At 40.3% G+C, this 14,383-nt stretch overlaps 1 protein-coding gene across 4 annotated transcripts in view; it reads left to right on the top strand.

Annotated features, from left to right (window-relative positions):
• The window catches only part of FZD6 (frizzled class receptor 6), a 35,168-nt gene extending 22,553 nt beyond the window's left edge, over positions 1-12,615 (top strand). The window contains exons 7-9 of one of the 4 annotated variants that reach the window (XR_002830402.1): positions 227-423; positions 9,140-9,248; positions 12,487-12,613. Coding sequence is in view for 3 of the 4 variants with exons in the window: in XM_023757785.1 (XP_023613553.1) it covers positions 227-395 (169 nt within the window). In the remaining variant the exon portion in view is untranslated. Of the gene's footprint in view, positions 1-226; positions 1,735-9,099; positions 9,119-9,139; positions 9,249-12,486 lie in introns of those variants that run through there. The other 3 variants (XM_023757785.1, XM_023757784.1, XM_006093351.3) reach the window with 3 other exon arrangements.
• Positions 12,616-14,383: the final 1,768 nt, after the last annotated feature.

Here is a 14,383-nt window from a genome sequence, read left to right as displayed (position 1 = left end):
GCATGGGTGGTGCTTGACAGTTTCCAAAGTTAGCAAAAATTATTTGAAAATAAAGTATTTGTGTTTTGAGGTGTTAGAGTAGACGTACAGTTTTAGTAAATTATCCTATGATAAAGTGGACACTGGCTGGAAGTAAAACTCATGAAAGTGAGTAGCAGTTATAAGGACATCTGGCATCACATCTGTGCTTGGAATGTATGTATGTCAATTTCTGTTCTTTACCTAGGGTGGCTCCAAAAACTGATGTTACTGAAACTGGCCTGGCGCCGAGCAACAACTTGCAGGTTCCCTGTCCTTCAGAGCCAAGCAGCCTGAAAGGCTCCACCTCACTGCTCAGTCACTCGGCTTCAGGAGTTAGGAAAGAGCAGGGCGCTGGCAGTCACTCAGATACTTGAAAACCAGGTTCTCCCATCACTTAGAAGCGTAAGTGTGTTACACTGGAGGCGGCCAGTGCACCGTCTTACAAGAACCACTATTATAGTCTTCTTTTGTACTTAAAGTTGCATTGCCTGCTGTTACACTGGAAACAAGAAATGCTGAGAATAATATGATTCATTTCTCATAGAGGTTAATGACAACAATATATCTGGAAAACAGAAATGTGCAGGTTAATAATATTTTTTAAATTGTGTGGGAGGAGGGAGTTAGAGGAATCTTCCTTTTTTATTTATGAAGATTCTGCTCTTGTTAAAAGTATTTTAAGGTGTACAATGCTATTTTACTTTTATGATATAAAATCAAGATTTTTCTTTGCTGAAGTATTTAAAACTTATCTTTACATCTTTTTTATATATTTGAAAATAAGTTTATATGTATTTGAACTTTTTTTAGATATCCTGGAAAATCTACTCAAATATTTTATTATGTTATCTGATATCTTATTTTCACACTACTTTGGTAGCTTTTACACTGAATTGCTAAGAAAATCGAAAAATAGTATTCTTTTGTAGTATATAAAGAGTTGGCACACCAGAGGTGTCATAATGGGAATTCAACTAAAAAATCCACTTACTGTACCTTACCGTCTTCAGTATGTGAATTTTATGTCTCATTGTTTTAGGAGTTTTACAGCTCTGTTACACAACTGAAATAAGGTGCTTGTTGAAAGAGTGTCTAATGTTGTTTATATTACATTGCTTGCTGATCCTTGTGCATTTTTAAAATAAAATGTCCTGCAGGATTAGTAGATGGACTGTTACTCTTCTATAAATTAAGCCAGGTGCAATTGATTTTCTTTTTTTAATGTTTCATGCCCACCCAGGATTGTGTTATTATGACCACTACAGTTGCTTATACTTTTGTTTTAACTTTTGTCTTTTAACATTTAGAATACTACAGAATGTTTGTATTTGTGCAGTATCTTTTTCAGGTATTATGTAGAATTCATTTCTGCAGCTAAATGGGATTTTGCTGAACATGAAAAAGTATGTTAGCAATATTAGTGCCAATCAAATGGAAAAATGTAGTCCTGATTAAATTAAATTTCATATAATATACTTTAAAATACTAAAGAATATTCTTAATTTTGTTTCTAATTAAGTATTATTCCTCAAACAGATTTTCTGTTGCTTTTGGTTTTTTCTCTATTTACCATTCTGTTAAAGCGTACAAAGAAAATTATCATGTACTGTATGGAAAATGTTGTAAATATTAACTTTTCCACATTTGTTAACTTTGTATACAAAAACTTTGTTTATGTGATCTTTTCAGGAATAAAATTTTCTTTATATAAGAGATTGTAGAGTGTTCCATGTTATGTAGTGTGAGTACCTGGCCCAGGAAGTGGCATAATCTTTCAGATCAGCAGCTCAATGACTAATAAGCCAGAACTTCCTTTTTATTCTATTATTTTCTTTTAAAATAATTTTTTATTTTTCAATTACAGTTCACATGCAATATTATATTAGTTTCAGGTGTAGTGATCAGACATTTATATATCTTATGAAGTGATCACCCCGATAAATCTGGTATCCATCTGACACCATACATAGTCATTACATTATTATTTACTATATTCCCTCTGCTATACTGTACATCCCTATGACTATTTTGTAACTATCTTAATCCTTTAACCTTTTCCACCCACCCTCTGAACCCTCCTCCCCTTTAGCAACCATCAATTTGTTCTGTTTGTTTTTGTTTTCTTTGTTCATTTATTTTGTTTTATAGCTTACATATATAAGTGGAATCATGTGACATTTGTCTTTTTCTGTCTGACTTATTTCACTCAGCACAGTATCTTCTATGTTGTTGCAGATGGCAAGATTTCCTTTTTTTTACTGAGTCATATTCCATTGTATATATATACACTATTTCTTTTGATATGGACACTTAGTTTGTTTCCATACATTGGCTATTGTAAATAATGATGCAATGAACATATGAATGCATATGCCTTTTCAAATTAGTTTTTTGGGTTTCTTTGGATATATATCTATCAATAATAACATTACATGTAAGTGGATTAAAAGTTTCAATCAAAAGATATTTGGTAGCTGAAAGGATAAGAAAACAAGACCCTTACATATGCTGTCTGCAAGAGACTCACTTCAGATCAAAAGGCACACAAAGGGTTGGAAAACGTTATTTCAGGAAAATGGAAACAAACAAATAAAGCTGGGTTAGCAATACTTATACCAGGCAGAACAGACTTTAAAACAAAGGCTATAACCAGAAACAAAGAAGGACCCTGCAGTTCCACTTCTGGTTATTGATTCAAAGTATTATTAACCCAGCTTTATTTGTTTCCATTTTCCTGAAATACCATAAGGCAGTTCCATTTTCAATTTTTTGAGGAAACTCCATACTGTTTTCCACAATGGCTGCACCAATCTGCATTCCCACTAACAGTGCATGCGGGTTCACTTTCCACATCCTTGCCAACACTTGTTGTTTGTTGATTTATTGATGACAGCCATTCTGACAAGTGTGAGGTGATATTTCATTGTGGTTTTAATTTGCATTTATCTGATAACTAGTGCCATTGAGCATCTTTTCATATGTCTATTTGACATCTGTATAGCCTCTTTGAAAAAGTGTCTATTCAGATCCTTGCCCATTTTTTAATTGGATTGTTTGTTTTTTGGTGTTGAGTTATACAAGTTCTTTATAAATGTTGGATATCAACCCCTTATCAGATGTATCATTGGTGAATATAGTCTCCCATTCAGTGAATTGTCTTTTTCTTTTCTTAGTTTCCTTTGCTGTACAAAAACTGTTTGGTTTGATGTAGCCCAATTTGTTTATTTTTGCTTTTATTTCCTGTGCCCAAGGTGATATAGAAGAAAAAATATTGTTACAAGAAATATCCAAGATTTTACTGCCCATGTTTTTTTCTAGGATTTGTATGGTTTTGAGTCTTACAAGTCTTTAATCCATATTGAGTTTATTCTTGTGTATGGTGGGAAAAGGTGATTCATTTTTTTGCATGTATCCATCCAATTTCCCCAACACCATTTATTAAATACACTATCTTTACCCCATTGTATGTTCTTGCCTCCTCTGTCAAATATTAATTGACCATAAATGCGTGGGTTTCTTTCTGGACTCTCTATTCTGTTCCATTGATCCATATGTCTGTTTTTATGCCAGTACCAAGCTGTTTTGATTACTATGGCCTTGTAATATAGTTTGATATCAGGTAGCATGATTCCTCCAACTTGGTTCTTCTTTCTCAAGACTGCCGTGGCTATTTGGGGTCTTTTTGAGGTTCCATATAAACTTTTGGAATATTTGTTCTAGTTTTGCAAAATATTCCATTGGTCTCTTGATAGGAATTGTGTTGCATCTATAGCTTAGGTTGGGTAGTATGAACATTTTAATGATGTTAATTCTTCCTATCCATGAACACACTATATGCTTCCATTTATTTGTATCTTCCTTTTGATTTCTGCCTTGATCTCATTGTTAACTAATTTATTGTTTAGTAACATGTTATTTAGCCTCCAGGTATTTGTGTTTTTTCATGTTTTTTTTCTTTCAATTGGTTTCTAGTTTCATAACATTAAGGCAGAGAAGATAACTGATATGATTTCAGTCTCTTTAAATTTATTGAGACTTGTTTTGTGCCCTAACATGTGGTCTGTCCTAGAAAATGTTCCATGAGAGGTGGTAACATTAATTTTTATACAGATTTTACAGCATTTTTTGACCAAGAAATTTGACCTAAATTACATAATATATTTACATTTATTTATTTATTTGTTTGTTTGTTTATTTATTTAATTTTGTTAATCCTCACCTGAGGATATTTCCCCCTTTGCTTTTCAGAGAGAGTGGAAAGGAGGGAGGGAGAAGTGGGAGGAGGAGAGAGAGAGAGAAACATTGGTGTGAGAGAGACACAGCGACTGGTGGCCTCCTGCACGCACCCTACTGAGGGCAGGAGTGAACCTGCAACCCATGTACATGCCCTTGACCAGGAATCGAACTGAGACCCTTTGGTGTGCGAGCTGACACTTCAATCACTGAGCAACACTGGCCAGGGCAACATACTTACATTTATAATAACAAGGCTGGCATCAGCATTGTGCAGCTACACTCAGCAGCAGTAAAGATGTGACAAAGCACCATTTCAATTTGGAAGGTGGCCACAAACCCTCAGTAGAATTTTATGAAATGCCATCTTTCTAAAGGACTCAGTACACCCATTGGGATCCATTACTGCTCTGCTCTTCACGGTACTGAAGAAATCTTCCCCAGACTGTCCTCAAAAAACTAGACCAAAAACACCTTGGAAGTGCCACCCATCATCAAAATCACAGTTTTAGTGCTTTCTTACTCTCATCATCTCAGAAATGTACCCCTGGTGTGTGTTTCCCGTTACCACTGCTGGAAAGTTTTAACGTTGCCAAGGCAGGCACTGCTACTCTCAGGAAATGAAAGACATAATTTTTAATAACCACAAGAAGGCCTGCTGTTCCTTTTCTGCATGGAGAGCATAATCGTTAATACCTCCCTGCCCATAGCATAGATGAAAGACTTAAAATTACAGATGCTGAAGGTTTTAGCAGAAGCCACTGTGATCCATCATGTGCAAAAGAATCAAATTTCATTAACTCACCATGGCAGTGTGTCAACAAGGAGGAAAGAGAAGAAAATATGAAACATAGGCTAATCCAAAATTATCCAAAGACATTGGAACCCAGAGCTGAACAGTAGTGCAAAGTGACAGTCAAGTTTGCTGTGGGCATTACAGAAGGAGCAGAAACAAAAGGGAGTGGGAAGTGAAGTATGAGAAAATGAAAAGGAAGGACTGAAGTAGTAAATCCTAACTGGAATGAAAATAAATGAGAAAATCATTGCTGAAATGAGCAAATTACAGCAGACAAATCTGTGGCTTTTATTTTCCAGCTTTAGAAGGAAAAACTTCTAAGAATAGGTTTTCGAATTTTCCACCACAAAAGGAGGGGATGAGGGAGGGTGAACCTACTTAAGTTTCAATAGAAATATCTTAAGAGAAAGTTTTCCAAATAAATCATTTCCAAAAGCATGATATCATTCATCTTCCTTTATACCTTTATTTTCTACTTATTTGGTTTCACTTATACTGGTTTTAACATACCTAAGTGCAAAGACTCTGCTCAGCCTATTTATAAACATATAATTACACTTAGAATATATTGAGAAGAGAAGCACAAAATCAATATAGATTTTAAAAATGATTTTCTTACCCTGGCCGGGGTAGCTCAGTTAGTTAGACTGTTGTCCTGATATGCCAAGTTTTGGGTTTGATCTCCAGCTGATCAGGGCACATACAAGAAGCAACTAATGCATGCATAAATGGGTGGAACAACAAATTGATGCTTCTGTCTCTCTCTTTTTCCCTTCCTCTCTCTCTAAAAACCAACAAATCTAAAAAGAAACAAGAAGAAAAATATTTTCCTAAACTCAAAATATCTGAATTTTAGTATCTTCTCCCTCTTATTTCCCGGAGTGCTAATTTAAAGCTGTCTAGTTTGTAAATTTCGTTCCTTAGGGGCCTATTCTGGCATCTAATTAATTTCACTATCAAGAAAGATATAAATCTGAATATGAAGTCTCCAGACCTTATCTGGAAAAATTCACCAGCAAAGTATGAGCCTCTGGTGGTGGTAGTCCTTCCCAATGGCCAGTCCAGTGGCCCCCTGAAAACTCATTTAAAAAAACCCTCCAGAGCCTGTAAACAAAGTCGACCACTGGCAGACCCTGGCTCTGGCCCTTTCAGCGTCTTAACTGCCACCTCCATTCACACGGACTCCAAGGGAAGAAGAATGGCCGCTGTGTTCCCAGAGCTGACCTGTTGGCAGGCTGTGGGCAAAGAAAACGTGCAGTAAAACAAAACAGGAGGACTGTGTTTCCCCACTGATGGGCATCACTGCCTCTTTGTCGGGAGTCCTCAGACTCCGGGCAGGGCTTTCCAGGCCTGACCCAGAGACACAGAGCGGTCCAGACGTTTTCTTGATGAAATCGAAGACCAGGAAACGGGTGGACAAGCCCCCCACCCCCACCCCCAACAAGGAGGAGACTGCTCTGGCACTTGGGAGGCAGGGCAGAGTCTGGCTACTCCGGACACCCTGAAGAGACCAAGGACAATATAAGAACCTGTTTGGAAACAGCGCCATTTTCAGGTTATAAAGGCCTATTTACTAGGGCAAACTGGAGAGTGTACTTGGCATCCTAAGGTTTTTTTTTATTTGAGAGAGAGAGAGAGCGAGCGCTCTTTTGGGACACCACTTAGAACTTCTAAGAAAATCCCCCATGAAGCCTCCATCGTGCACACTCAGGTAACTGGCTCTGTTCAACAAAACCAAGTTTGCCCTTGGGTGACTTGTTCTAAAGTCTAAATTTGGGAAGATTCAGAGAAAAAGAGCACAAGCAATCCTATCTGGCTCTCACCATAAAGCCACATTCTCCAGCACCAGGTTCAACATAAGCAAAAGTGGGAGTTTTATCTTCATCTACTTGACTCTTGTGTGAACCTCTCAATTGCTTACAGACATAGGTATCATATAGTAGAGACTCTCAAACACACACACACAAAATAGCATAGAGTCTCAAACATTAGGGGAGGTAAAACGAAACAGGAAATTACTCAGGCAAGCCACAGCGATTTTTGGTAAATTTATTGATAAATCAAATGGAAAAGGACAGGTTGTGCTTTGTTCTCAACCCTGTGTTACTAATCACAGTTGATTGGGTAAAAGTAAAGATTGGAAAAAAACTCCCAGACTTCAACAAGTGGTGCTGGAACAACTGGGCATTCACATGGAAAAAGATGAATCCAGACACAGACATTACACCCTTCACAAAAATTAACTCAAAATTGATCATACGCCTGAATGTAGAATACAAAACTGTAAAACTCCTAGGAGATAATATGGGAGAAAACCTAGGTGTCCTTGAGTTTGGTGGTGTGTTTTTACATACAACACCACAGGCAAGATCCATAATTGATAAGCTATACTTCATTAAAATTAAACACTTCTGCACTATGAAAGAAAACATCAAAAGAACGAGAAGACAAGCCACAGTCTTGGAGAACATATTTCGAAAAGACACATCTGGTATAGGATTGTTATGCAAAATGTACGAAGAACTCTTAAAAGGCAACCCTAAGAAAACAATCAACCTGGTTAAAAAAATGAGACAAAGACCTTAACAGCCGCCTCACCACAGAAGATACACAGAAGGCAAATCAGCCATCGGATTCTACTGAGAGCAGAGGGGTCAAGGGATGTGAGTGCCCGAATGTGTCCCGGTTCCTCACCCACCCAGGCAGCCAGAGAAGTTGCAAAGAGGAAAGAAGCTGGGGTGGGGGTGGAATTCCTGAGACCCAAACTAGTTCCAAATTTTGAAGGTTTCAAGGTTTTAGAGAAACAATCCCCAAAGGGGCACATCTTAGGTAGGAAGAAGTTCTAAGTGGCTAAGCCAGGGTACGAGGCAGGAAGAGGGCCAGAGGTACCCTTGGGTCATGGAAAGGACCTAGAAACATCTAAGACATCTTTATTGCTGTCCTCACTTTTGAAATCCAAAGAGTTTTAGGAGCTCTGTGCCAGAAATGGGGACAAAGACCAAATATATATTTCTTATAAGTCACAACGGCACATATGCATACAATAATCCTGTTTAATGTATATTCAAATACTGCCATTTGCGTATGTTTAATGACTAACAATATATGTACAAAACTACGGACAATAATTATTTTAGAGGCGTGAGATTGCAGTCAGGTTTAATAACAGGGAAATCTTTCACTTTCTGCTTTATGAATTTCTATATTGTTTCATTTCAAAATGAGCATATGTTATTTCCCTCCCACTTCCAAAACTTTGTGTGTATATGTGTGTGTGTGGGGGGGGGGAGGACTGCTCAAAGTGGTAAGAAAAAACAGCGTGTTTTACAACCTTCTATTACTTGCTTAATTTGACATTTCAAGTAAATGAAGGCATATTACAGTTTAAGGTATACATCAATATGAAGATAAGCAGCTTTATGAACCTCAGTATCTTCAATGTTATTCTAGAATTTTAAAAATTATTACCCACCAGGTAAATATTTTCTTTCTTTTTTCAGTTTTGTAAAAGACACACTATACTTGTTTCTGCATGCATAAAAATGTCCTACATGCCATGTAAAATTTCATTCATTCCATATATAACAGGAATGTATAAAATACATAGCTGGTTTTACCTCCTACTGTAACTTGGTTTGGAACTTAACTTTGATGAGTGATCTGTGTCTCTGGATAGAGATCTTAGAAATATTTGCCATTTTAGTCCTATACCGAATTCTAAGTTAAATATTTCAAGATGGCTCTGGTCAGCCAAGCCTGACGGCTGGTATGCAGACATGAGCAAATCACTAAGAAAAACAATTAAAACCCTTACTTTGGATATGCAGCTTGGAAGCTAGCATATCTGTTGAACATATTAAAAATGACTCATAACCACATGAGTTAAGTATATTGGGGAATTCAATGTTTGGCTCATAGTTCTGGGTGTGCTGAGGTCTAGGATTACTATAATTCCAACAGAAAATTGGAATTGAGTTAGATATACTGGACTGGACTCCTAACTTCAAGGCCAAGAGTTTGCTAACAATGCACCCTGTGGGGCTCAACAGGAGGGGAACCTCCCTGTCTCCTCCGCCTTCTGTTTTCCAGGACTCTGTCTGGTAGAAGGGGAAAATATCTTTGCAGCAGCCCGTGCTCTAACTTGGATTCTTGCTTCTGATGCGAAGTCCAAGAAATGCAGAACAAAAGCAGTCTGGTCGTAAGTTATAAAGGGTGGGAAATCTGCTTCCTCAGCTTCGTAGGGAATCCCCAAGGAGCCCCCAGGAAAACTCTATGTGAACCTGGGCCTCCTCCACCAGTGGACACATCAGGGGGTGCTCACTGGCGCCTTCTCTCAGCACATTCCTGGCTTTGGGGGTCATCCCAAAGCTCCAGCCCCCGAGGTCAAACCCTGCTCTCTAGAAAAGAACTGATACACTCCCTCACCCTAAACTGTAAATGTTGATAGGGGTGTGATCTTCTCAGATGAATATAGACAAGCTATGGACTCAGTGATAACAGGAAACAAACTAATGGCAATCATAAATGGATCTCAAAAACATGCTCAGCAAAAGAAAACCAGAAGTCAATGAGTACGCAAAGGGTACATATCCTACGTGAGTGAGTGATGGCCAGACCTGGGAGGGGTCAAAAGATTGTATAGGCAGGTCTAGTGTGTCTCTGTAGAATGTGTGGATATGGTCTGGGTCCATCCAAATTCTGGGAGAAAGAAAGTTATTTTTATTTTTTATTTTTTTAATATATTTTTTATTGATTTTTTTTACAGAGAGGAAGGGAGAGGGATAGAGAGTTAGAAACATCAATGAGAGAGAAACATCGATAAGCTGCCTCCTGCACACCCCCCACTGGGGATGCGCCCGCAACCAAGGCACATGCCCTTGACTGGAATCTAACCCGGGACCCCTCAGTCCACAGGCTGACGCTCTATCCACTGAGCCAAACCGGTTAGGGCGAAACAGTTATTTTTAACATCCTGTTATACATATCTGTGTCTTCAACCAGAAGTGGTTACCGTCTCCAATTCTTTTGCATTCCAGAACCCCACTTTCTTAAAGGAGCAATTCTATTCTACTTGGAGTTTCTTCTGGATTTGCTTAAATCTGTCGTGGTCATCTCTTTCCCCTGGTTAAGGATTATTTTAGGTTTGAGTATGTGACCCCCCTTTTGGCCAATGAGATATGAAAGGGCAGGAGCTGCTGGGAAAGATTCTCTTCCTTTTAACATGAAGATACCACAAGAGAGTCCTCTTCTTTTCTAGACATTGTTGCATCCAGCAGGGACACCTGGACCGGCTGTCTCTCTTGAGGGGACGAGGACATGAGAGATATGGTAGCAATCAGTAACAGCAATTTGGAAACAAACGCCTAACACTTGAGTTTCTGCCAATAGACCAGTCCTTCAGGACCCTGAAGACTGCACTGAGTCTGGGAAAGAACATAAGCTTTATGACGGAGCCTGAGTTTTGCCTGAGGAATTATCTAGAGATAAAATGCCTGTGGAAAAATGGCCAGAAAACCCAGCGTGTCAGTGACACTTCCCAGACTTACACAAGACTCCTCAGTAAGGGGGACCCCACAAATGATCACCCAAGAGGGGGGAAAAGGCACATTCCATTGAGATTAGTATCCCTGGGAAGGCAGGAAGCAAACATTACAGACAAGAGACTGATGAAGCAGAGAAATTCATGTAAGCTTTGCATAAAACACTGGTAAAAATGGATCTTCTCAGGAGCACTCCGTTGTAGCCACACTGGGGCTACTTCCCTGAAAACAGACTGGGTTCTCTGATTAGCCTTTGTGTACTTAGAAAAACTGCTGCTACAAGGAGGGAGTAGGGCTTATGGGTTAATATCTATGAATGGGACTTTGTGATCCATCCTTTGAACCTAGGGTTTACCTCCCCTGATGCTTTATCTCCTGGAGGTCTCTGATTTCCGAAAGACACCCAGAACTGAAATAAGGGATGGTAGGTTGGATAAACAAACCAAGGACTTTCCAGGAATGGGGAAAGGCTAAAATTGGCACTCTGAGGGTTTTACTTTATTTACTTATTTTATTTTTATTTATTTTGTGGCAGACGCTCTGGGTTGGCTACCCAATAATTACCCAACTATGTCTGCCGCTCATCCTTCCTTGCGAATAGAACTCAGATAGTGTTCACTGTCCTCCCAGGAGCCCTGTCCTTCAGGGGAGGCACCATTTCTTTCTTTTTTTATTTTACTGATTTTTTTACAGAGAGGAAGGGAAAAGGATAGAGAGTTAGAAACATCGACGAGAGAGAAACATCAATCAGCTGCCTCCTGCACACTCCCCACTGGGGATGTGTCCGCAACCAAGGTACATGCCCTTGACCGGAATCGAACCTGGGACCTTTCAGTCCGCAGGCCGACGCTCTATCCACTGAGCCAAACCGGTTAGGGCAAGGCACCATTTCTTTCTGGCCCCAGGGGGCTAATGTCTCTTGCCAAGTGATTTGTTTTAGGCAACAGGCATGTGCTCCAATCCTGCCCAATCCGACAGGAGGGAAGCGTGCAGGGAGAACACTGGGAAGAATTTTCTCAGTCCTGGAAGGGGACACACCGCAGGGACATTGCATGTTTCTGCCTCTGGAAGAGTGGTAGTTTATATTTTATTTATTCCTTTAATAAATATTTACTGCCCAGCTGTGTCCTGAAATCCAAAGTCTACCTCTTCTTGAACAGGAAAGGAATGGCTTTAAAATAGAGGTAGGTTTCAAAGGCACCTTCTAATAAAGTCCGATACTTAAGAAATAGAGTGGGAAGCTGAGGGAAATAGCAGACCAGGAGTTAGGACTGTCTCTAGCTGAACAGTTCTGAAGGCCTCGTTGCCTCATTGCTGGGGGAGGGGGAAGGGGGGGAAGTGGGGGGAGGCCAGGAGGAGGACATGCATGCTGTGGACAAAAGTTAAGGCATGGAGAGAGGAGGAACAACAGCCCCCGGTTCCCAGAAAATCACCAACTGCAAAGCCCAGGAGGTCACCAAAGATTCACGGGAGGACGGAGTGCCAGACTCCTAGGCTGAGGAGCAGAGCGAAGGGTCTGAGAATCTGGAAAACCAACGCGTGCTTGAACAGGGTGAGACTTCTCGTCTCGTCCTAGGGATGTTTGCCCTCTCCGGCTGTGGTTTTAATGTCTCCACTGCACTGGCACGTGCATGCTCACGTGCATGTGGTAAGAGGGAAACTGAGTGTGAACCAGCTGGGTGGATCCTGATGCAAGGTTCTTCTGGATTTCCTTCTACATCTCTGCCTCTTTCCTTGGGGCTCTCTTCTGCCTACCCCATAAATTATCTGTTCTTAAAGTGTGGACTAAGGACCCTAGGGGGGTGCCTGAGACGCTTTCAGGGAAAATGTGACATTAATGCTCTGTTCATAATGATCATGATGCTATTTGCCTGTTTCACTCTCATTCTCTCACAGGTGCACAGTGGAGTTTTCCAGAGGCTGCCTGATGGGTGAGATGCCAGCAGATTGAAGCTAGAAGCAAATATGAGACTCCAGCTGTAAGGAGATTTGCAAAAAGGCAAAACAATGCCACTCTCCTTAACTTCTTTGTTTTACAAACTATAGCTGTTTTCATGAAAATAGGTTCTTTATTCTAACATATGATGAGGCTAGTTGTTGCTATTTTAAAAATGAATTCATTAAAGATAGTTTTTAAATGTCTCAATTTCAGCTTCTAAGGTGTGTGAGAAATGCAGATGCCCAGGCCCCTCCCCGGACCTATTGACTGAGGAGCTCTGCAGGAGGGGCCAGCAATCAGGGTTTGAGATGCCCTTCAGGTGATGCTCATGCTCACAGAAGCCATCCCTCATCATTTCTCCAAGGGGAGCGAAACACATGGCCATCCCGAGTCCTCTGAATGCAAGTCTGTCTCAAGCAATCGCGGCTTCAGCTCTGGGTTGTGGACCTGTCAGTCTGCTTGGGCTGCCATAACAAAACCACAGGCTGGTGGCTCACACAGCAGAAGTTCATTTTCCCACCGCACTCAAGGAGAGACGTCTGAGATCGAGGTGTCGGCAGGTTTGTTTTCTTCTGCGGTCTCTCCCCTTGGCTTGCCGATGTCACCTGGTCTCACCTTCTTGCTGCGTCACCTGGCCTTTCCTCTGTGCGTCCTGAAAACCATTTTTTGGTTTTCATTTAGCAAGTGACTAATTCAGTATCCCCCCTGTTCTCCCCGACACCCCACCCTCCCCACCCCCGCCACCCACACACATCCAAGACCTACCCACCCTCATCTGTTTCTCAGAAATGGCCACCAAGTAGATCTTTCCCACCTGGCTTTGGTGCAAACAGCTTGAGCTGTATCTCTGAGCTTTGGGTCATCTATAAATTGCAAAGCATGCATTCTGTAGACTCCATAAATAAATTAGGGGGTCAACAGTGTCCATAAAAATAGGAATAATTAATCTAGCCAAGAGCTAGAAGGTAAAGGTGGTGAGAGGGTGTTTCTGATAATACTGCCAACGTATCTAATAATATTCTCAAAGGGGTATTTTCAAGTCATGGTAAGGAACATGGGAAGGGAGTTTGCCTAGACTTAATTTTAAGCCATAATTACAATGAATTATTCCATCAGCTCTTGCTTTTTTCTTTGGACAGTTACCCATTTCTTGTTTTGTTTCTAAACCTCTTGGTCTTTTTCTCCCTCCTGTCACCAGTCAAGTCCCATTTTGTCACCGTTTAACATTCTCTATTGGACAGTTTGGAGAGAGGTGTCATTGCATTCAGCTGGCTTTGTCACTTAATAAAAACTCTGATAGGTGAGGGAGGAGATTAATATTATTGGTCTGTTTCAACTTCTATTGCAATGGCCTGAGTTTATATCAACAAAATAATCACATCTAAAACTGAGGTGGAATTGCCAGGGGAAACACAACCAGAAACCCTGGTTTAGGGAGACAGGAGAGCTGGATATATTTCGTAAACCTAAATGTTTTAAGATGTAATCCAAATATCCTGCTTACTTTGGCTTTCCTTTATCATAAAACAGGCCGTCCTTTGTGCCTTGGAAGAGACATGCAGACTGCAAAAAGCCATCTGAACTGCCCAGAAATGTCTTTAATCTTGACCATTTTCAAAACAGATCGCCATGGTGAACAATTTTCTGAGGACTTCTTACAATGCAGAGTCTGTTCAGAGGATGCTGATTGCAAAACCTCTGTACACAGGGCATAATGAAGGGGGAAAGACAGTGCACAGTATTGGGTAACTTAAGAAAAAGGACGAAAATTCAGGGGAAATGAAAGACTACCCAAGTAGCAAGCATGTAGCTGCAATGATTCAGAAGAAAGGAAGTGCACTAGTACTCTTCCAG

Source organism: Myotis lucifugus, unplaced genomic scaffold (genome assembly GCF_000147115.1).
Source record: "Myotis lucifugus unplaced genomic scaffold, Myoluc2.0 scaffold_114, whole genome shotgun sequence".
NCBI classification, from domain to species: Eukaryota; Metazoa; Chordata; class Mammalia; order Chiroptera; family Vespertilionidae; genus Myotis; species Myotis lucifugus.
This window is presented reverse-complemented; position numbering and strand designations above follow the sequence as displayed.